The 23240-nt window shown below is 42.0% G+C and overlaps 1 protein-coding gene across 1 annotated transcript in view; it reads left to right on the plus strand.

Annotated features, from left to right (window-relative positions):
- The window catches only part of LOC115775285 (ribonuclease inhibitor-like), a 25571-nt gene extending 8435 nt beyond the window's left edge, over positions 1–17136 (plus strand). The window contains exons 2-5 of the mRNA XM_030722842.1: positions 11419–11592; positions 13505–13675; positions 16026–16072; positions 16946–17136. Of these exons, the coding sequence (XP_030578702.1) occupies positions 11507–11592; positions 13505–13675; positions 16026–16072; positions 16946–17136 (495 nt within the window). The 5' untranslated portion in view covers positions 11419–11506. The remainder of the gene's footprint in view (positions 1–11418; positions 11593–13504; positions 13676–16025; positions 16073–16945) is intronic.
- Positions 17137–23240: the final 6104 nt, after the last annotated feature.

The raw sequence follows: 23240 nt of genomic DNA on the forward strand, positions 1-23240 counted from the left end.
ACTTGTGTAGATGATCTGGAGCCATTTTGGTCTCACTGGGTCAAATGCCCTAGGAGGAGTTGAGGCAAAAAGGCCTGAAAAGGCGAAAAATGCTGCAAAAATGACACTTTAAAGTGAACGTGGCTGACTTCCTGTTGGGTTTCGGCTATCGGTCCAAGAGACTTTTTTGTAGATGTTAGCATCTTACATCAGCAGGCACATTTTCAGGTACATAGAGAAAGCACAGCCCAGGGGCTGATGTTTAGAATCTCTGTGAATTTGAAATTGAAAAAAGTCCAAATTCAGAGGGTTGCCATGGCAACACCGTTCAATATTCTACAAAACCCTGAATATCTTTTGATGGGCTACTTGTGTAGATGATCTGGAGCCAATTTGGTGTCACTGGGTGAAATGCCCTAGGACAAGTTCGTTCAAATAGCAGGCGTGGAAATCGCAAAAATTGACACCTTCAATTGAAGATGGCCGACTTCCTGTAGGGTTTGGGGTATGGGTCCAAGAGACTTTTTTGTACGTCTTAGTATGTTACATGAGCATGTACATTTTCATACATGTAGATAAAACGTAGCTCCGGGGCTACTCAAAAAACTTGCTATTTTAAGATATTCCGAGCTGCCACTAGGCGGCGCTCTAACGTTTATGGACTTTATGCATATGAGTGTGTTCAGGGCAGCATGCTTATCACACCACTGAAGTTTGAGCCAGATTGGGCAAGTTGGCTTTGAGTTACAGCCATTTTTGTGTTCATGGCGAATCATCGAACTTTGCCGTCCCATAAGGGTCACGCCCTTTTGTCAAAAACTCACAGTTTTGAAAACACAGTAAGTCCAACTTCTTAAGGCTTTCCAGGTGAAATTTGAGATGGTTCTGCTAAACCACCTTGGAGCTGGACCTCCAAGTGTAAAATATGACATTTCCTGTTCCCACTAGGTGGCGCTGCGACTGATATTAAATATTGTCATATGTATGTGTTCAGGGGGGCACCCTCATCCTACTGGAGAAGTTTGATGCACATTGGATCATGTAGGTATGAATGAGAGGCAATCAAAATTTCATGGCGAATGATCAAAGTTCAAAGGGGCATAAGGACCCCTCCCCCTTGGCAAAAACTCACCATTTTCGAGATTTAGATTCCCCTGGGGGTGTAGGTTAGACAAACCAAATATGAAGATGATAACGTCTAAAACCTCTGAGTTATTAGAAAAAGTGTGAGGGCTGCAAATCGCCAAATTTGCATAATTAATTCAAAATGGCGGACTTCCTGTTGGGTTTAGGGCATGGCTCCAAGAGGATTTTTTGTGCGCCTGGACATGATATACATGTGTATGAAGTTTCATTCATGTACGTGAAACACAGCGGTGGGGCTCCAGTTTAGGGGGCGCTAGCGAGCCATTTGGGCGCGCCCTTGCCCGAGCCCATTAAAATACTTAAATTTTCACCAGGTGTGACGCATGTGCAAAGTTTCATGAGTTTTTGAATATGATAAAGCCCCCAAAAAGCCAATTCATTTGCCTGAATAATAATAAAAAAAAATAATAATTAAAGCCGCAAGCGGCGATGAGCGGGCCCTCGCACCCGGCGCGCGTCGACCCCTGGCGCGCTCCAGCCAAGCCGCGCGTCGACCCGTGGCACGCTCCAGCCGAACCGCGCTCGGAGGTTCTCGCAGACGAGAGAGTAGCTGGCTCACCCGGCTGCTGACGGCTCAGCAGGCTAGCCGTACTTCGCGTCGATCGTCTCCCGCTTCCACTAGGTGGCGTCGGTGAGTGCCCACTAATTAATATGTCACAATGCTCTATGTAATGCCTGCAGCCATCAATGAAACTGTAATGACCATAGGATGATGAGTATCAGTGTCCTACTGATTTCCTGTTGCCACTAGGTGGCGTTATGAGTGTGAAACAAAGCTGATAGAGGGGTGTGTCCAGGTCTCCCTTACCCTCCCATTAAGCCTGTGAAGTTTGAGGCAGATCGGACAATGTATGTCAGAGATGTAACAATTTGGTGCACTGTGGTATATGAGTAAAATCCCACATTTAGAGGGTTGCTACGGCAACACCGTTCAATATTCTACAAAACCATGAATATCTTTTGATGGGCTACTTGTGTAGATGATCTGGAGCCATTTTGGTGTGACTGGATGAAAAGCTGTAGTAGAAGATGATTCAAATAGCAGGCCTGAAAAATGTGAAAAATGCTGCAAAAATGACACCTTAATTAGAACATGTCAGGCTTCCTGTTGGATTTCGGCTATCGGTCCAAGAGACTTTTTTGTACGTCTTAGGATGTTACTTCAGCATGCACGATTTCAGGTACACAGACCAAGCACTGCCCTGGGGCTGATGTTTAGAACCTATCTGGGCCTGAAATGGAAAAAAAGTCCAAATTCAGAGGGTTGCTACGGCAACACCGTTCAATATTCTACAAAACCATGAATATCTTTTGATGGGCTACTTGTGTGGATGATCTGGAGCCATTTTGGTCTCACTGGGTCAAATGCCCTAGGAGGAGTTGAGGCAAAAAGGCCTGAAAAAGGCGAAAAATGCTGCAAAAATGACACTTTAAAGTGAACGTGGCTGACTTCCTGTTGGGTTTCGGCTATCGGTCCAAGAGACTTTTTTGTAGATGTTAGCATCTTACATCAGCAGGCACATTTTCAGGTACATAGAGAAAGCACAGCCCAGGGGCTGATGTTTAGAATCTCTGTGAATTTGAAATTGAAAAAAGTCCAAATTCAGAGGGTTGCCATGGCAACACCGTTCAATATTCTACAAAACCCTGAATAACTTTTGATGGGCTACTTGTGTAGATGATCTGGAGCCAATTTGGTGTCACTGGGTGAAATGCCCTAGGACAAGTTCGTTCAAATAGCAGGCGTGGAAATCGCAAAAATTGACACCTTCAATTGAAGATGGCCGACTTCCTGTAGGGTTTAGGGTATGGGTCCAAGAGACTTTTTTGTACGTCTTAGTATGTTACATGAGCATGTACATTTTCATACATGTAGATAAAACGTAGCTCCGGGGCTACTCAAAAAACTTGCTATTTTAAGATATTCCGAGCTGCCACTAGGCGGCGCTCTAACGTTTATGGACTTTATGCATATGAGTGTGTTCAGGGCAGCATGCTTATCACACCACTGAAGTTTGAGCCAGATTGGGCAAGTTGGCTTTGAGTTACAGCCATTTTTGTGTTCATGGCGAATCATCGAACTTTGCCGTCCCATAAGGGTCACGCCCTTTTGTCAAAAACTCACAGTTTTGAAAACACAGTAAGTCCAACTTCTTAAGGCTTTCCAGGTGAAATTTGAGATGGTTCTGCTAAACCACCTTGGAGCTGGACCTCCAAGTGTAAAATATGACATTTCCTGTTCCCACTAGGTGGCGCTGCGACTGATATTAAATATTGTCATATGTATGTGTTCAGGGGGGCACCCTCATCCTACTGGAGAAGTTTGATGCACATTGGATCATGTAGGTATGAATGAGAGGCAATCAAAATTTCATGGCGAATGATCAAAGTTCAAAGGGGCATAAGGACCCCTCCCCCTTGGCAAAAACTCACCATTTTCGAGATTTAGATTCCCCTGGGGGTGTAGGTTAGACAAACCAAATATGAAGATGATAACGTCTAAAACCTCTGAGTTATTAGAAAAAGTGTGAGGGCTGCAAATCGCCAAATTTGCATAATTAATTCAAAATGGCGGACTTCCTGTTGGGTTTAGGGCATGGCTCCAAGAGGATTTTTTGTGCGCCTGGACATGATATACATGTGTATGAAGTTTCATTCATGTACGTGAAACACAGCGGTGGGGCTCCAGTTTAGGGGGCGCTAGCGAGCCATTTGGGCGCGCCCTTGCCCGAGCCCATTAAAATACTTAAATTTTCACCAGGTGTGACGCATGTGCAAAGTTTCATGAGTTTTTGAATATGATAAAGCCCCCAAAAAGCCAATTCATTTGCCTGAATAATAATAAAAAAAATAATAATAAAAGCAATTACAATAGGGCCTTCGCACAGTTCGTGCTCGGGCCCTAATAATTATAAACGAAGCAATTACAATAGGGCCTTCGCACAGTTCGTGCTCGGGCCCTAATAATAAACGAAGCAATTACAATAGGGCCTTCGCACAGTTCGTGCTCGGGCCCTAATAATTAAAGCCGCAAGCGGCGATGAGCGGGCCCTCGCACCCGGCGCGCGTCGACCCTGGCGCGCTCCAGCCAAGCCGCGCGTCGACCCGTGGCACGCTCCAGCCGAACCGCGCTCGTGGTTCTCGCACGAGAGAGTAGCTGGCTCACCCGGCTGCTGACGGCTCAGCAGGCTAGCCGTACTTCGCGTCGATCGTCTCCCGCTTCCACTAGGTGGTGTCGGTGAGTGCCCTAATTAATATGTCACAATGCTCTATGTAATGCCTGCAGCCATCAATGAAACTGTAATGACCATAGGATGATGAGTATCAGTGTCCTACTGATTTCCTGTTGCCACTAGGTGGCGTTATGAGTGTGAAACAAAGCTGATAGAGGGGTGTGTCCAGTCTCCCTTACCCTCCCATTAAGCCTGTGAAGTTTGAGGCAGATCGGACAATGTATGTCAGAGATGTAACAATTTGGTGCACTGTGGTATATGAGTAAAATCCCACATTTAGAGGGTTGCTACGGCAACACCGTTCAATATTCTACAAAACCATGAATATCTTTTGATGGGCTACTTGTGTAGATGATCTGGAGCCATTTTGGTGTGACTGGATGAAAAGCTGTAGTAGAAGATGATTCAAATAGCAGGCCTGAAAAATGTGAAAAATGCTGCAAAAATGACACCTTAATTAGAACATGTCAGGCTTCCTGTTGGATTTCGGCTATCGGTCCAAGAGACTTTTTTGTACGTCTTAGGATGTTACTTCAGCATGCACGATTTCAGGTACACAGACCAAGCACTGCCCTGGGGCTGATGTTTAGAACCTATCTGGGCCTGAAATGGAAAAAAAGTCCAAATTCAGAGGGTTGCTACGGCAACACCGTTCAATATTCTACAAAACCATGAATATCTTTTGATGGGCTACTTGTGTGGATGATCTGGAGCCATTTTGGTCTCACTGGGTCAAATGCCCTAGGAGGAGTTGAGGCAAAAAGGCCTGAAAAAGGAGAAAAATGCTGCAAAAATGACACTATAAAGTAAACGTGGCTGACTTCCTGTTGGGTTTCGGCTATCGGTCCAAGAGACTTTTTTGTAGATGTTAGCATCTTACATCAGCAGGCACATTTTCAGGTACATAGAGAAAGCACAGCCCAGGGGCTGATGTTTAGAATCTCTGTGAATTTGAAATTGAAAAAAGTCCAAATTCAGAGGGTTGCCATGGCAACACCGTTCAATATTCTACAAAACCCTGAATAACTTTTGATGGGCTACTTGTGTAGATGATCTGGAGCCAATTTGGTGTCACTGGGTGAAATGCCCTAGGACAAGTTCGTTCAAATAGCAGGCGTGGAAATCGCAAAAATTGACACCTTCAATTGAAGATGGCCGACTTCCTGTAGGGTTTTGGGTATGGGTCCAAGAGACTTTTTTGTACGTCTTAGTATGTTACATGAGCATGTACATTTTCATACATGTAGATAAAACGTAGCTCCGGGGCTACTCAAAAAACTTGCTATTTTAAGATATTCCGAGCTGCCACTAGGCGGCGCTCTAACGTTTATGGACTTTATGCATATGAGTGTGTTCAGGGCAGCATGCTTATCACACCACTGAAGTTTGAGCCAGATTGGGCAAGTTGGCTTTGAGTTACAGCCATTTTTGTGTTCATGGCGAATCATCGAACTTTGCCGTCCCATAAGGGTCACGCCCTTTTGTCAAAAACTCACAGTTTTGAAAACACAGTAAGTCCAACTTCTTAAGGCTTTCCAGGTGAAATTTGAGATGGTTCTGCTAAACCACCTTGGAGCTGGACCTCCAAGTGTAAAATATGACATTTCCTGTTCCCACTAGGTGGCGCTGCGACTGATATTAAATATTGTCATATGTATGTGTTCAGGGGGGCACCCTCATCCTACTGGAGAAGTTTGATGCACATTGGATCATGTAGGTATGAATGAGAGGCAATCAAAATTTCATGGCGAATGATCAAAGTTCAAAGGGGCATAAGGACCCCTCCCCCTTGGCAAAAACTCACCATTTTCGAGATTTAGATTCCCCTGGGGGTGTAGGTTAGACAAACCAAATATGAAGATGATAACGTCTAAAACCTCTGAGTTATTAGAAAAAGTGTGAGGGCTGCAAATCGCCAAATTTGCATAATTAATTCAAAATGGCGGACTTCCTGTAGGGTTTAGGGCATGGCTCCAAGAGGATTTTTTGTGCGCCTGGACATGATATACATGTGTATGAAGTTTCATTCATGTACGTGAAACACAGCGGTGGGGCTCCAGTTTAGGGGGCGCTAGCGAGCCATTTGGGCGCGCCCTTGCCCGAGCCCATTAAAATACTTAAATTTTCACCAGGTGTGACGCATGTGCAAAGTTTCATGAGTTTTTGAATATGATAAAGCCCCCAAAAAGCCAATTCATTTGCCTGAATAATAATAAAAAAATAATAATTAAAGCCGCAAGCGGCGATGAGCGGGCCCTCGCACCCGGCGCGCGTCGACCCCTGGCGCGCTCCAGCCAAGCCGCGCGTCGACCCGTGGCACGCTCCAGCCGAACCGCGCTCGGAGGTTCTCGCAGACGAGAGAGTAGCTGGCTCACCCGGCTGCTGACGGCTCAGCAGGCTAGCCGTACTTCGCGTCGATCGTCTCCCGCTTCCACTAGGTGGCGTCGGTGAGTGCCCACTAATTAATATGTCACAATGCTCTATGTAATGCCTGCAGCCATCAATGAAACTGTAATGACCATAGGATGATGAGTATCAGTGTCCTACTGATTTCCTGTTGCCACTAGGTGGCGTTATGAGTGTGAAACAAAGCTGATAGAGGGGTGTGTCCGGTCTCCCTTACCCTCCCATTAAGCCTGTGAAGTTTGAGGCAGATCGGACAATGTATGTCAGAGATGTAACAATTTGGTGCACTGTGGTATATGAGTAAAATCCCACATTTAGAGGGTTGCTACGGCAACACCGTTCAATATTCTACAAAACCATGAATATCTTTTGATGGGCTACTTGTGTAGATGATCTGGAGCCATTTTGGTGTGACTGGATGAAAAGCTGTAGTAGAAGATGATTCAAATAGCAGGCCTGAAAAATGTGAAAAATGCTGCAAAAATGACACCTTAATTAGAACATGTCAGGCTTCCTGTTGGATTTCGGCTATCGGTCCAAGAGACTTTTTTGTACGTCTTAGGATGTTACTTCAGCATGCACGATTTCAGGTACACAGACCAAGCACTGCCCTGGGGCTGATGTTTAGAACCTATCTGGGCCTGAAATGGAAAAAAAGTCCAAATTCAGAGGGTTGCTACGGCAACACCGTTCAATATTCTACAAAACCATGAATATCTTTTGATGGGCTACTTGTGTGGATGATCTGGAGCCATTTTGGTCTCACTGGGTCAAATGCCCTAGGAGGAGTTGAGGCAAAAAGGCCTGAAAAGGCGAAAAATGCTGCAAAAATGACACTTTAAAGTGAACGTGGCTGACTTCCTGTTGTGTTTCGGCTATCGGTCCAAGAGACTTTTTTGTAGATGTTAGCATTTTACATCAGCAGGCACATTTTCAGGTACATAGAGAAAGCACAGCCCAGGGGCTGATGTTTAGAATCTCTGTGAATTTGAAATTGAAAAAAGTCCAAATTCAGAGGGTTGCCATGGCAACACCGTTCAATATTCTACAAAACCCTGAATAACTTTTGATGGGCTACTTGTGTAGATGATCTGGAGCCAATTTGGTGTCACTGGGTGAAATGCCCTAGGACAAGTTCGTTCAAATAGCAGGCGTGGAAATCGCAAAAATTGACACCTTCAATTGAAGATGGCCGACTTCCTGTAGGGTTTGGGGTATGGGTCCAAGAGACTTTTTTGTACGTCTTAGTATGTTACATGAGCATGTACATTTTCATACATGTAGATAAAACGTAGCTCCGGGGCTACTCAAAAAACTTGCTATTTTAAGATATTCCGAGCTGCCACTAGGCGGCGCTCTAACGTTTATGGACTTTATGCATATGAGTGTGTTCAGGGCAGCATGCTTATCACACCACTGAAGTTTGAGCCAGATTGGGCAAGTTGGCTTTGAGTTACAGCCATTTTTGTGTTCATGGCGAATCATCGAACTTTGCCGTCCCATAAGGGTCACGCCCTTTTGTCAAAAACTCACAGTTTTGAAAACACAGTAAGTCCAACTTCTTAAGGCTTTCCAGGTGAAATTTGAGATGGGTCTGCTAAACCACCTTGGAGCTGGACCTCCAAGTGTAAAATATGACATTTCCTGTTCCCACTAGGTGGCGCTGCGACTGATATTAAATATTGTCATATGTATGTGTTCAGGGGGGCACCCTCATCCTACTGGAGAAGTTTGATGCACATTGGATCATGTAGGTATGAATGAGAGGCAATCAAATTTCATGGCGAATGATCAAAGTTCAAAGGGGCATAAGGACCCCTCCCCCTTGGCAAAAACTCACCATTTTCGAGATTTAGATTCCCCTGGGGGTGTAGGTTAGACAAACCAAATATGAAGATGATAACGTCTAAAACCTCTGAGTTATTAGAAAAGTGTGAGGGCTGCAAATCGCCAAATTTGCATAATTAATTCAAAATGGCGGACTTCCTGTTGGGTTTAGGGCATGGCTCCAAGAGGATTTTTTGTGCGCCTGGACATGATATACATGTGTATGAAGTTTCATTCATGTACGTGAAACACAGCGGTGGGGCTCCAGTTTAGGGGGCGCTAGCGAGCCATTTGGGCGCGCCCTTGCCCGAGCCCATTAAAATACTTAAATTTTCACCAGGTGTGACGCATGTGCAAAGTTTCATGAGTTTTTGAATATGATAAAGCCCCCAAAAAGCCAATTCATTTGCCTGAATAATAATAATAATAATAAACGAAGCAATTACAATAGGGCCTTCGCACAGTTCGTGCTCGGGCCCTAATAATAAACGAAGCAATTACAATAGGGCCTTCGCACAGTTCGTGCTCGGGCCCTAATTAAAACCGCAAGCGGTGATATCGGGCCCTCGCACTCCGCGCGCGTCGACCTGTGGCGCTCGTCGACCCGTGCCGCACTCGGAGGTTTTGTGATCGTGATGGGTCTCTAGAAAGTTGAATTCTTTTATAGGAAAAGGTATCTTTTGCTCTCGGCATAGACGCAATGGAATATTTGGGGGTGTGGTCACGGCTCCAGCATGCAAAATAGGGCATGGGTCTGATTGACTTTTTTGATGGGCTGTTTGTCTAGATGATGTGGAGCCAATTTGGTCTCACTGGGTGAAATGCCCTAGGAGGAGTTCATTCAAATAGCAGGCCTGAAAATGGCAAAAATTGACACTTTCAATTGAAGATGCTGGACTTCCTGTAGGGTTTGGAGTATGGCTCCAAGAGACTTTTTTGTATGTCTTAGGATGTTACATGAGTGTGCAAAATTTCAGAGCTGTAGATAAAATGTAACTCAGGGGCTAGCTAAAAAACATGGTATATTATGATATTTAAAGCTGCCAGTAGGGGGCGCTCTAACGTTTATGGACTTTATGCATATCAATGTGTTCAGGGCAGGAGGCTTATCAAATAGATGAGGATTTTGTAAGGAATGGTGAAAGATATTTCATGTATTTCAGAGCAAAACTAATTCTGTGGACGGTCATACAAATTTTCATTTGCTTCTGTAGGGGGCGCTATTGCGCCTACAGTCTTGAATCTGTAGTTATGGATTCAGCCTGGGTGTGTACATGAGTGATTAAATTTTCAGCCTGATCAGACAAAGCATGTGCGAACAAGTGCACAAACAATTTTGGTGGTGAGGGAGAAAAACAAAGGCCAACTTTAATGGCCTGGTGTGACAAGGCCGTTTAATATTTTGTAAAGATTTCCACAATATTTGATGGGCTACTTGTGTAGATGATCTGGAGCAAATTTGGTGTCACTGGGTCAAATGCCCTAGGACAAGTTCGTTCAAATAGCAGGCGTGGAAATCGCAAAAATTGACACCTTCAATTGAAGATGGCCGACTTCCTGTAGGGTTTGGGGTATGGGTCCAAGAGACTTTTTTGTACGTCTTAGGATGTTACATGAGCCTGTACATTTTCATACATGTAGATAAAACGTAGCTCCGGGGCTACTCAAAAAACATGCTATTTTAAGATATTCCGAGCTGCCACTAGGCGGCGCTCTACCGTTTATGGACTTTATGCATATGAGTGTGTTCAGGGCAGCATGCTTATCACACCACTGAAGTTTGAGCCAGATTGGGCAAGTTGGCTTTGAGTTACAGCCATTTTTGTGTTCATGGCGAATCATCGAACTTTGCCGTCCCATAAGGGTCACGCCCTTTTGTCAAAAAGTCACAGTTTTGAAAACACAGTAAGTCCAACTTCTTAAGGCTTTCCAGGTGAAATTTGAGATGGTTCTGCTAAACCACCTTGGAGCTGGACCTCCAAGTGTAAAATATGACATTTCCTGTTCCCACTAGGTGGCGCTGCGACTGATATTAAATATTGTCATATGTATGTGTTCAGGGGGGCACCCTCATCCTACTGGAGAAGTTTGATGCACATTGGATCATGTAGGTATGAATGAGAGGCAATCAAAATTTCATGGCGAATGATCAAAGTTCAAAGGGGCATAAGGACCCCTCCCCCTTGGCAAAAACTCACCATTTTCGAGATTTAGATTCCCCTGGGGGTGTAGGTTAGACAAACCAAATATGAAGATGATAACGTCTAAAACCTCTGAGTTATTAGAAAAAGTGTGAGGGCTGCAAATCGCCAAATTTGCATAATTAATTCAAAATGGCGGACTTCCTGTTGGGTTTAGGGCATGGCTCCAAGAGGATTTTTTGTGCGCCTGGACATGATATACATGTGTATGAAGTTTCATTCATGTACGTGAAACACAGCGGTGGGGCTCCAGTTTAGGGGGCGCTAGCGAGCCATTTGGGCGCGCCCTTGCCCGAGCCCATTAAAATACTTAAATTTTCACCAGGTGTGACGCATGTGCAAAGTTTCATGAGTTTTTGAATATGATAAAGCCCCCAAAAAGCCAATTCATTTGCCTGAATAATAATAATAATAAAAAAAAAAAATAAAATAATAATAAACGAAGCAATTACAATAGGGCCTTCGCACAGTTCGTGCTCGGGCCCTAATAAACGAAGCAATTACAATAGGGCCTTCGCACAGTTCGTGCTCGGGCCCTAATAATACTTTATTGTTATTATTATTATTATTATTATTATTACTACTATTATTATTATTATTATTGATTATATTAATAATATTTCCAGGTTGAGTGGCTGTAACCTCACAGAAAGAAGCTGTGAAGCTCTGTCCTCAGTCCTCAGCTCCCAGTCTTCTAGATTGAGAGAGCTGGACATGAGTAACAACAACCTGCAGGACTCAGGAGTGGAGCTCCTTTGTGCTGGACTTGGGAGTCCTCACTGTAAACTGGAAACCCTCAGGTCAGCTTAATGTTTGTTTAAGAGGATTTTGATCCTTTGCATTAATTACAGTGGCTTCCAGAAGTATTCATACATGTACCCCTTGAACTTTTCCATATTTTGTCACATTACAACCACAAACATAAATGTATTTCACTGGAATTTAATGTGAAAAACCAACACAAAGTGGTATACAATTGTGAAGTGGAACAAAAATTATACATGATTCAAAACATTTTTTTTACAAATAAAAAACTGAAAAGTGTGGTGTGCAAAACTATTCAGCCCCCTGTCCTCTGAGTGCAACCAATTGCATTCAGAAGTTGCCTGATGACTGCTAATGCCTAAAAAGTGTCCACCTGTGTGTAATCTAATCTCAGTACAAATACAGCTGCTCTGTGACGGCCTCAGAGGTTGGTTAAGAGAATATTGGGGAGTAAACAGCATCATGAAGTCCAAAGAACACAGCAGACAGGTCAGGAATAAGGTTATGGAGAAGTTTAAAGCAGGCTTAGGCTATAAAAAGATTTCCCAAGCTTTGAACATCTCACGGAGCACTGTTCAATCCATTATCCAGAAATGGAAAGAGTATGTTACAACTGTAAACCTACCAAGACAAGGCCGTCCACCTAAACTTACAGGCCGAACAAGGAGAGCACTGATCAGAGATGCAGCCAAGAGGCCCATGGTGACTCTGGACCAAATGCAGAGATCCACAGCTCAGGTGGGGGAATCTGTCCACAGGACAACTATTAGTCATGCACTGCACAAATGTGGTCTTTATGGAAGAGTGGCAAGAAGAAAGCCATTGTTAAAAGAAAACCATAAAAAGTCCCATTTGCAGTTTGCCAGAAGCCATGTTGGAGAGACAGCAAACATGTGGAACAAGGTGCTTTGGTCAGATGAGACCAAAATGCAAAACGCTATGTGTGGTGGAGAATTAACACTGCACATCACTCTGAACACACCATCCCCACTGTCAAATATGGTGGTGGCAGCATCATCCTCTGGGCTGCTTCTCTTCAGCAGGGACACGGAGGTTGGTCAGAGTTGATGGGAAGATGGATGGAGACAAATACAGGACAATCTTGGAAGAAAACCTGTTGGAGTCTGCAAAAGACTTGAGACTGGGGTGGAGGTTCACCTTCCAGCAGGACAACAACCCTAAACATAACGCCAGGGCTACAATGCAATGGTTTAAAACCAAACATATTCATGTGTTAGAATGGCCCAGTCAAAGTCCAGACCTAAACCCAATCGAGAATTTGTGGCAAGATCTGAAAACTGCTGTTCACAAACGCTCTCCATCTAATCTGACTGAGCTTGAGCTGTTTTGCAGAAGAATGGGCAAAAATTTCAGTCACTAGATGTGCAAAGCTGGTGGAGACATACCCTAAAAGATTTGCAGCTGTAACTGCAGCAAAAGGTGGTTCCACAAAATATTGACTCAGGGGGCTGAAAACTTTTGCACTTTTCAGTTTTTTATTTGTAAAAAATGTTTTGGATCATGTATAATTTTCTTTCCACTTCACAATTTAAACCACTTTGTGTTGGTCTTTCACATTAAATTCCAGTGAAATATATGCATGTTTGTGGTTGTAATGTGACAAAATATGGAAAATTTCAAGGGGTATCAATACTTTTGCAAGCCACTGTATAATTATTATATAGCCAGAAAAAACGCTTCCACACATTTCATGAGCAGATGTTGGTGCTGTTTGGTTATATGCTATGCAGAAGTACAGTAGAGTAATGTTAGAGAAATCAAAGCAAAACAAAATAACTTTATTTGAATCTTAAAAGTCTATCAAAATGCAAAAGAGTAAAGGTTTAAGATTTTTAAGCTGATTTTAGAATTTATTACTTTGACTGCATTTACCCCACCAGAGTTCTTTCTAATTATGTGGCACGTATATGTTTTCTTTGTTTGCAGGCTGTCAGGTTGTCTGATCACAGAAAAAGGTTGTGAGTCTCTGGCTTCAGCTCTGAAGTCCAACCCCTCCCATTTGAAAGAGCTGGACCTGAGCTACAACCACCCAGGAGACCCAGTGAAGTTCCTGTCTGCTCAACTGGAGGATCCACACTGGAAACTGGAAACTCTCAGGTAGGAAAACTGGAGATAAAAGTGGAAACAGTTTTCTACAGCACACTGTAAGGAAGAACATAAATTTATCTGTTGCCTTCTCAGGGTTTGTCAGAACCAGTGAACATAAGGCCAGTAAAAACATGTTAGACCAGTTCCTGACACAGTTATGAGTTCAGCTGTGAATCAAAAATGCAAAACCAATCACGCCAAACATTTTTTTCTTATCAGTAACATATTTTCACGTCAACCCTCTGAGGTCTAATTTATAAAAAAATAACCTCCACATAACCATAACCTCCAACCTCTAACCTTAATCCTAACAATGTCCTATATTTTAAAGAAAATCAAACCTCGTAGATTTATTTATTTGTTTATTTTTTAGAAAAATGCAAATATTTTTTTGTTTTTTCCGTAGGTTGATTATTTTCATTTCCTTCAAATGATACGGCATTATATATTCCTAACGTGTTATGCAGTCCATATCAGTATAGATGTCCAGCTTTTGTTGTTTTATAGCAGTTTAGTTAGATGTTTAATTCACAACAACTGGAAGCCTTCAGTGTGGAGAAGCAGTGCCTTTGCTCTGACCCTTTCCCCAATGACTGAACTTCTCACCATATATCTAAGAGTGAGCCCAGAGACCTGTCACAGGAAGCTTTTTGACAGTCTTATTTCAGTTCAGTAAATCAGCAGCATTATCTTCATGCTCTCATTACTTCAACGAACAGTTGTCTATAATTATTCTGAACAAGACCCCATGATACTTTTATCTTTTAACTATGTTAACACACTAAAATAAACAAGTCCACTTCAGGAACTACTTCAGGGTCTAACCTCAGTAAAGACACAACAACAACAAAAGAAAAACTGCTGAATTCAGTCTGGAAAGGAGAGATCTTCAACAGAGGCGTATCAGCCACAATATCCAGAGGACTCACTCCTCACACTCCTTCCATGTCACACTGCCTGGGCTCCACTTGGCTCCACTTGGCCACTGAGCTCCTCTGTTTACTCAAGATTTCAACACATGCAACTGAAAGTTAGATGATACAAATAAACTTGTGTTCATCTGATTGTTTCTTTGTTGTAACAATGCATCTTGGCAATAAAACCTATGCTGTTGGAAAGAGTGTTTATTTCCCCATAATGCACCATTTATTTGTAAGGAAAATGCATTTATAGCTTGAGCAGCAGAGTTTAGTAGGTGGGCTGTGCTCATGAGATCTTCTCTGCCAATGCCAAAAAGCTTATTCTGCTACTGACTCTTGTTTGGTGTCTATAATATTAGCTGACTGCAGTCTGAGCAAACAAGGCATATTTAACAATTTACTCAAGTAACAAACAGGGGCCTCAGCAGCTTTTGGAAGAACCATACACAGACACAAGAGTCTGGTACCTCCTCCTCATGCTGGTCACCAGTTTGATCACACACTGCTGTGGGATGATATCCCATTCTTCAACCAGCTTTTGTTGCAAGTCAGCAAATGTGATTGTGTGTTGGCCACTCTGGCACAAACAGCACGCCCAAGCTGAGCAAATGCATTTCCTTAAAAATCTGATGTAATTTAGGGGAATAAACATGCTGTCATTGTACATTCTGTATAATCGCAATAAAGGCCTTCTATTCTCTTCTATTCTATACTATAAAATAGGATTAGATTTATTGCCAAGAAACATTGTTATAATAAAGAAACAATCAACAAAACACAAATTTCTTTGTGTGCTATGTTAACAAAAATGATCATTGGCCCATGATGTTCTGGTGCCATGTGAAATTGAACTTATGCTCAGACATGCTGCTAGTTACTGAGAAAATGTCACTGTGAATTTCAATAATATAAGAAAATGTTTCAATAATATGAGAAAATGTCACTGTGAATTTCAATAATATAAGAAAATGTTTCAATAATATGAGAAAATGTCACTGTGAATTTCAATAATATAAGAAAATGTTTCAATAATATGAGAAATGTCACTGTGAATTTCAATAATATAAGAAAATGTTCAATAATATGAGAAAATGTCACTGTGAATTTCAATAATATAAGGCTGTTCCTCCAAATCATGCCCTATCAGGTTTTAGTATCATTACTGTCTGTAACTTATCATACACCTTAATACCAATAAATACAGCACTACTTTAAGCAACAGGTCTTTCTAATTTCTGCAGTGACTGTCAGTTGAAGTCATACTGTTAAATAAGAGGAAAGCCAGTAGCCTAATTTTTATTTCATGTATCCATAACAATGTAGAATAGATTTTGGCGAAAACAAGAAACAAGCTTGCTTCTGTAGAGGAAGATGACAAAGATGACTCAAATAATATAAATGTCCATGTTTGCACGCTGAAAGAGAATGTGCTCATTCAGGGTCGAGCCTCAAGGAGTCCAGTGGTTGAGACCAGGTCTAAGGAAATGTAAGTGTTCTTTTCATTTAGCAGCTGTATTTGCACCCTGCTGTTTTCTGTTCTATAAGACGTTTTGTAAACTTTATATATTCCTTTACCAGAGGTCCTTTTTCATGAATTTTAAGAAAAAAAAAACTGTTCTAGGAATTTATTTCCATAACTAAAAAGCATCTTTTGTTAGCAATACAACCTTTAAATATCACTGTTATACATGCTAGATCTTGTTCGAAATACACTACTGTGAAAAACACCCATGACTTTACCTGGTGACATAATTTTTACTACCTAGCCAAGTAATATTTTGTTCTTATATATAATTTTGCAATCAATAACATTTGTAATAACTTTGAAGAAGTTACAGTCAGCTAGCTATAATAACACCAATCTGGCTCAGGATGTTTGCTGCAGAAATCAAGCCTAAAGCTAATCTACCAGATCAGCCTCTGGCGTTCAGAGGAACTAGCCAACCTTACCCACTCAGAACAGAGGTTAGATACATGAGACAGCTTGTAATTCATCTGTGATAAAAAGCAATTAGCAGCTGGTTACACAGGCAGAAAAAGACAGATGTAGGCCAGATTTGATTCTAAAACCATAAATTGAATACTGCTCATCACAGGTGTAGTGCTATTCTCTACATGACATATAATGCTATTTGTCTATAGGCTGTCATTTTCAGCATCTACATGCATGTTACAATCACCCACTACAATATTTTATCTGAACTTAGCACTAAATCAGTTAAAAAGTCTGAGAAGTCAGATAGGAATGCTGGGCCAGATGGACAAAAGCTCCAGCCATTCATTTATTTTCCTGCTTATTTGGGGCCTGGTCATGGGGGCAGCAGCCTAACCAGAGAAACCCAGACATCCCTCTCCTCAGCTACCTTCTACAGTTTATCAGGGGAACACCAAGGCATTCCCAGGTCCTCCAAGAGCTATAATCTCGCCAGTGTGTCCTGGTCTGCCCCGGATAAAACATGCCCAGAACATCTCAACCACGAGACACTCAGGAGGCATCTTGTTCAGATGTTCGAACCACCTCAACTGGTTTCTTTCGACGTGGAGGAGTAGCGGCACTAGTCCCTCCCAGATGGCTTCTCTTCTCACACTATCTCTAAGGGAAAGGCCAATCACTCTTTGGAGGAAGCTCATTTCTGATGGTTGTATCTACAATCTCTTTGTTTCAGTCACTACTCAGAGCTTGTGAGGATGGGAATGTAGATTGTCCGGTAATTCAACAGCTTCTCTTTTATGCTCAGCTCTCTTTTAGTGCACTCTTAGTTGATAACCCAAGGAACTTTCCACTTCTTTGGGAGCATTTTTAAAAATACATCATCACGTAAATTTACCTCATAGTTTTCAGTCACAAATCTGACGGTGTGCTTCTTTGATAAACCCTAATAGCAGCTTTGCTAAGCCTAAACACTCCTCATGACACTGCCTGCGTTATTCAGTGTTTACAGGTCACAGACTGTGTGCGCCACTTGCATACATACATACTCTCGCCCTATGACAGCTGGGATAGGCTCCAGCCCCCCCCCCCCCCCCCCCCCCCCCCCCCCCCCCGCGCGACCCTTAACAGGATGTGCGGAAGTGAATGGATGGATGGATGGATGGATATTGGGCTGCTAGAGTTAAAAGCATTAATGTCTTTTGTCTCTTTAGATTCTGTGATCTGACTCTGGATCCAAACACAGCACACAGAAACCTCAAACTGTCTGACAACAACAAGAAGGTGATGTACGTGAATGAGGAGCAGTCGTATCCTGATCATTCTGAAAGATTTGATTACTGGCGTCAGCTGCTGTGTACTAACAGTCTGACTGGTCGCTGTTACTGGATGTTGAGTGGAGCGGAGAGGTTCATATTACAGTAACTTATAAAGGAATCAGACGTAAAGGAGACGGCTATGACAGCAGGTTTGGAAGAACTGATCAGTCCTGGAGTCTCTGCTGCAATAATCATGGTGATTACTTTGGAAATCACAATTACAGATCAGTAGTGATCTCTGTCCCCTCCTCCTCTGTGTCTCACAAAGTAGCAGTGTATGTGGACTATCCTGCAGGCACCATCTCCTTCTACAGTGTCCTCTCTGACACACTGACCCACCTCCACACCTTCCACAGCACATTCACTGAATCTCTATAGCTGGGTTTAAATTAAGGATTGCTAACTCCAGCATCTGTCTCTGTGGTGACTCAGAGAAGTGAACTTACTGTGAAGAGAAACATTCTCACAATGGTTAAAAATTCAGCATTTTTGAGCCAATGAATGAGCTGAATGTCATTGATTTACCAGCACTTCACAGCATGCATTAGGTTTTCATTAATCATTAACTGCATTTGTGATATCCAGAATGAACACTGTGGTGTTCAGATGAGTGTGATGCAATGTTGGACAATTATCCAGACTCTCTTCCACCTGCTCCCTACTCTCACTACAGGTAACACACTGCTCCAACAAGTTAAAGAACACTTTAGTGATACTTTAGATCTTGAATTTTCACTGTTTAATCTCTGAGAACAAAGTGACAGAACAATCAGTGGAAACCAAATCATCAGCACCAAAAATCAAAGTTAACTGTTCAAAGCTTCCCTGAATGTTTAATGTTTGCAGTTTATATTCTGTATGTTGTTCAGACAAACTCATACTGTACATCATGTGTTGCAGTGGGAAGATATTTTAGTGGAAATTAATATATAAGCACTGAAAATAACTATGCACAGATAGTTTACAAAGGATTTTATACTGTGTGTTTTTGACTGATAAAATGCTCAGCTTACAAATTAAAAAGCGTTCAAATGTTATATTTTATTGTGTTTATTAGTTTAATGTGGTTTAATGAAAATAATAAAGGAGACCTATTGTGCTCATTTTCAGTTTCATATTTTTGTTCTTGGACTCTACCACAGTACCTTTGCAAGATTCACTTTCAAACTATTCTTTATTTATTTTACACGTGACCTTGGAGCATTATTATTATTATTGTAGGTATTTGTAGTTAATGTCTTTGTAGTTTTTAAACTTTATTTGAACAAATGTAAAATCTTGAGAATAAATCACTGGGGGGGGGGGGGGTCTATATGTTTACACATGTAACAGTGAGCTTTGAATTTCTCTGAATAAAACAGACCCTCACATACTTATGAAAACAGAAAACTAGCCTCTGCTGTCAGTTCAAGCTCCAAATGAAACAGTTTTAGCTCCAACTTACTTCTGATTGGCTGCCGTTCGTAAACAGAAGGTTTGAACAGCAGGTGGGTGGGGCTCCTGTGCTAACAGAATAGGTCCACTTTAAATATGGAAAATGAAAAAAAATCTAATTTATGAAACATTACGCAGCTTACTAGGTTAAAGACTGAAATATATTTTTACGCAGAACAACTGCATTAATTTACAGTACTGACATATCAAATATTATTAAAAATTTGTTATAAGTACAAACATTTTTTCACCTTGAAATGATAGTTTTTAAGTTATTTGGGTCGGTGTTTGACATTTACTGTCTGAGGAAATGTTATGTTGCAGTACCAGAGTTGATCAGTAGCAGCATCATTGTGCATATTTACATCAACCATCTACAGAACAATAAAGACAGCACAACATCAGAGCCCTCAGAGTCTGTCCACTCTGCAGTGCACCTGCACCATCTCCACATCCCAAAGCTGCTAACAGATCAGCTCAAAGTGTCTGCATGGCAGCCATAACAACAGCTGTTGTGTCTCTACATACTAATGAAAGGTGCTTCATTGATTATCTCCTTTAGCAGAGGACACACTGGACCATCCTTAATCAATACTTGGGCTACAGATTAGTTTAGAACTGTAAACACACACGAGTTGTTTAATGACACTAACATGACTCTACATCTAAAGCTAAGCCACGCCCTACATTAACTGAGATGTTTACTTTGGGAGACACTATTGTGTTTGTCTCTGACATGCCTGAACACTGATAACAAAATAACTACATCTAAAGTTTGATTCTGAGCAGGAACCTTAGTTAATGTTAACAGCAGCCTCATTACAGGAAGAGCTAAACTGAGAGGTGATCTGTGATGGACGACTGTTTCACAGTAATGTAAACTTGATAATACGAGGCCTTCATCACATCAGTTATTCCAGTAGAGTGTTTGTTATCAAACAAAGTGCATTCATCTTAAGGTCAACATCTCCTGATTGCTGAATGGTCGACTGATTCATTTGTACTGGAGACCAATATCAAACTGTCTTCAGTGTGCTGAGCTTTGAAGCAGAGCTGCACAAAAGTCTCATCTTAAATAAAGACTAAACTGCTCCATAGAAGAAGAATGGACTTCAGGAGCTGATACAAACACACTTCTGTATAAACTGAGGGAGCTCTAATGAGCATCAGCACCAGAGTTAATTAGCAGCAGGTTTTCTTTCTTTAAGCAAACGTTTCCTGAATACATTGGTGTGAAATCCTGAGAACATTTACAGTTTACAGTACTGGCTCAGTGCTGTGGTTTCTTTATTTATACTGACACAGTTTATTGTGTACAGGGGCGGAGCTTCAGGGGGGCTGGGAGAGAGGCACTCCCCCGGCCTGGGTCTAGAGGGGGCCTGGATGGGAGAGAGGAGAGGAGGATAAGATTTCAGGTAACCAGGCTTCTGTTGTGTCCGAAGAGACGTGGAGAAGGAAGGCTCTCTCCTGATTGTATCCCGATGTTCACGATGTATGGTCAAGGGTACAGCTGACTAGTGATGTAGTAGGTGTAAAATATTGAATAAGATGTTGTGCTGCATGAGTGGCCTTATTTTCACTCTTACATTTATCTTTATGACACGCAAATTTTCAAGTGGATCACTGATATTTTCTCCAAGTGTATTATGGGTAAAACGCGTCACCAACCATTCACCAACGTCATCGTCAGTCACTTGGCAAGAGATTGTAAAGTAAGTGGAGCATTTTTCAGACTAAGCTAACATGAGTGGCACATCATAACATACACGTTCCCGCTGTTGTGGGCATGTGTATGTTGGAAAATGATGTTATGATCTGCATCCTCCTTTTTACATTATTTACGTCTGTTTGCAGATAGTCAGGAGGCCTGTTGGTGTTGAAATGGAGCAGCCATGTTATCATGATGTTCCTGTTTTCCTTTGCCTGGTAGACGTCCTGTTCTACATTCACAGTGAATTTAGTTCCCTTCCATCCTCTTCTCTGTACTTGAGATGCTGTAATATGCAAATTTCCCCACTGTGAGATAAAGTTTTTTTTATCTTTTTTTTCAAGAGTCTGAAGCAGTTTTATCATTATCTCATCTCATGCCCTCAGTCTGTCTGTGTAACTCCAAACATCAAACTAAAGACACGTTTTTCCTCAGCCTGCTGTTCACAGTGTGCAGCTGATCAAAGTCTAGTTTTCCTGCAGCAGTCAGTGAAGGTTTAGATCAAGTTGGAAGAAATTATCTCCACAGTCCAGTTTCCTTTATCAGTTAAAACATGGCGCCACCTTGTGAAACTTTTCTGCACCTCTGAAGATTTTAAAATGTGAATTATTTCAGTGTTGGAAGATTCAGAGTCAGCATCACTGGTAAGTGACACACTTTGTGTTATATACTATTATGAAAATGGCAACAAAAGTCAGATAGTTGACTTTTATTTCTGGTCTTTAACAGCTGCTCATCAGGTCCAAACACTGAGACCAACTGTGAGTCCAGAAGTAAACAGCTGGGGAAGGACCACCCTGTATGCTGTACATGGTCTAACAGCACTAACAGCTCCACTGGCTGCTTTGCTGGCTGCTCTGATCTGGTTTGTTGTAGGAAGGAAATAAAAGAGCAAAAAGCTTCACAAAAACAAGTTCCCAGAGATTTTGGGTAAGACTTTGTCCTCCAGCAGACTACGAGACTCTCTTCCTGTAACGACTGTTAGTGGCAGAAAATTTCCTGCTGTTGAACTGAAGTTAATGCAGCAGAAATAATCGATGCCTGATTAAATAATGAGATGTCTGAGAGTCCTCTCAGCTTCTTCTGATGTGACTCATCCAGTTTCTTCTTATTGCAAATAAATGCAAACTTGATGAGTTGTTGTGACTTTCTGTATGTTTTTAATCAGAGACAGGAGTCATCAAGAGTGTGTGACGATCCTCAGAGTGAAGGAAACACAGAGCAGCTGCTGAGCTTCACCTCACAGGAAGTTCAATAAGGACTCAGCATCTTTAGAACAAGTTCAGGCTCTTTGCTGGATTACACACATTCAACAAGTCAGTAACTAAACATGATTAAAATCCTCAGAGCTTTTTAAAACTCTTTAAAACTAACACTTGAACACTATGTGCAGTCACATTTAGTCTCTGACAGAATTAGAAATAATATCACAAAGTCAAACAGAAAATATTTCAATAAACACTGAAAACAAGTCCAGCAGACCCAAACAGCACACAGGTGTGAAACATGTTGGTCAGACTGAGGTCCTGAATCCATCAGAGGATTTTCTTCCTCTGCAGTGAAGTCAGCCCCCCCCCCCCCCCCCCCCCCCCATCATCCAAGCTCTGTTTCCTCTTCCTCTCCTCAGTCACGTCCCTGTGTTCATTTCCTTATTCAGCCTCACACTTCAAGCACAGCGTATTTCTCTTCAACCTGAACGACCTCTCAGATTTTTCTCTGAGCTTCTTTCTTTGAATGCTCGTTTCTTCGTGTCTGTGTTTAAATCTCAGCCTCATTCTGTGAGTCTTTGCTCCTCTTTGTGTGACATCACTGAACTGCATCACCTCCCTCTGCTGTCTACATTTGGGCCTCTGTGCATGTTAATCTGCTATCAACTGTGGCATATGAAGATGTTTCAGCCACGTGGACTCTGAAACTCTGACACCTCGTTTGTGTAAAACCTCGTGGTGACGGTCCTTCAGCTCCGCAGCTGAATAATTATAAGGTTATAAACAGGAAGTGATGCTTTTACATGAACTTTGAGTGTGAAGACACAAAGATCAGCTGCTCTCGGGTTTCCTGCTGGACTTTCTTCTGCTTCAAGAACAGGATCATCACATGAAACTCAGCTCTGCTGCAGAGCTGAGTTTCATGTGTGCTTATCTAGAAGTGTCTACATAAAATGTAAGTTTATCTCATGTTAATTGGCTTTTTTACATTTTGCATATCTGAACCAAAATCAAATTCTTCAAGGCTTGGACTCACAAAAGAGAGTAACTGTGGT

This window comes from Archocentrus centrarchus, unplaced genomic scaffold, assembly GCF_007364275.1.
Source record: "Archocentrus centrarchus isolate MPI-CPG fArcCen1 unplaced genomic scaffold, fArcCen1 scaffold_100_ctg1, whole genome shotgun sequence".
Classification (NCBI taxonomy): Eukaryota; Metazoa; Chordata; class Actinopteri; order Cichliformes; family Cichlidae; genus Archocentrus; species Archocentrus centrarchus.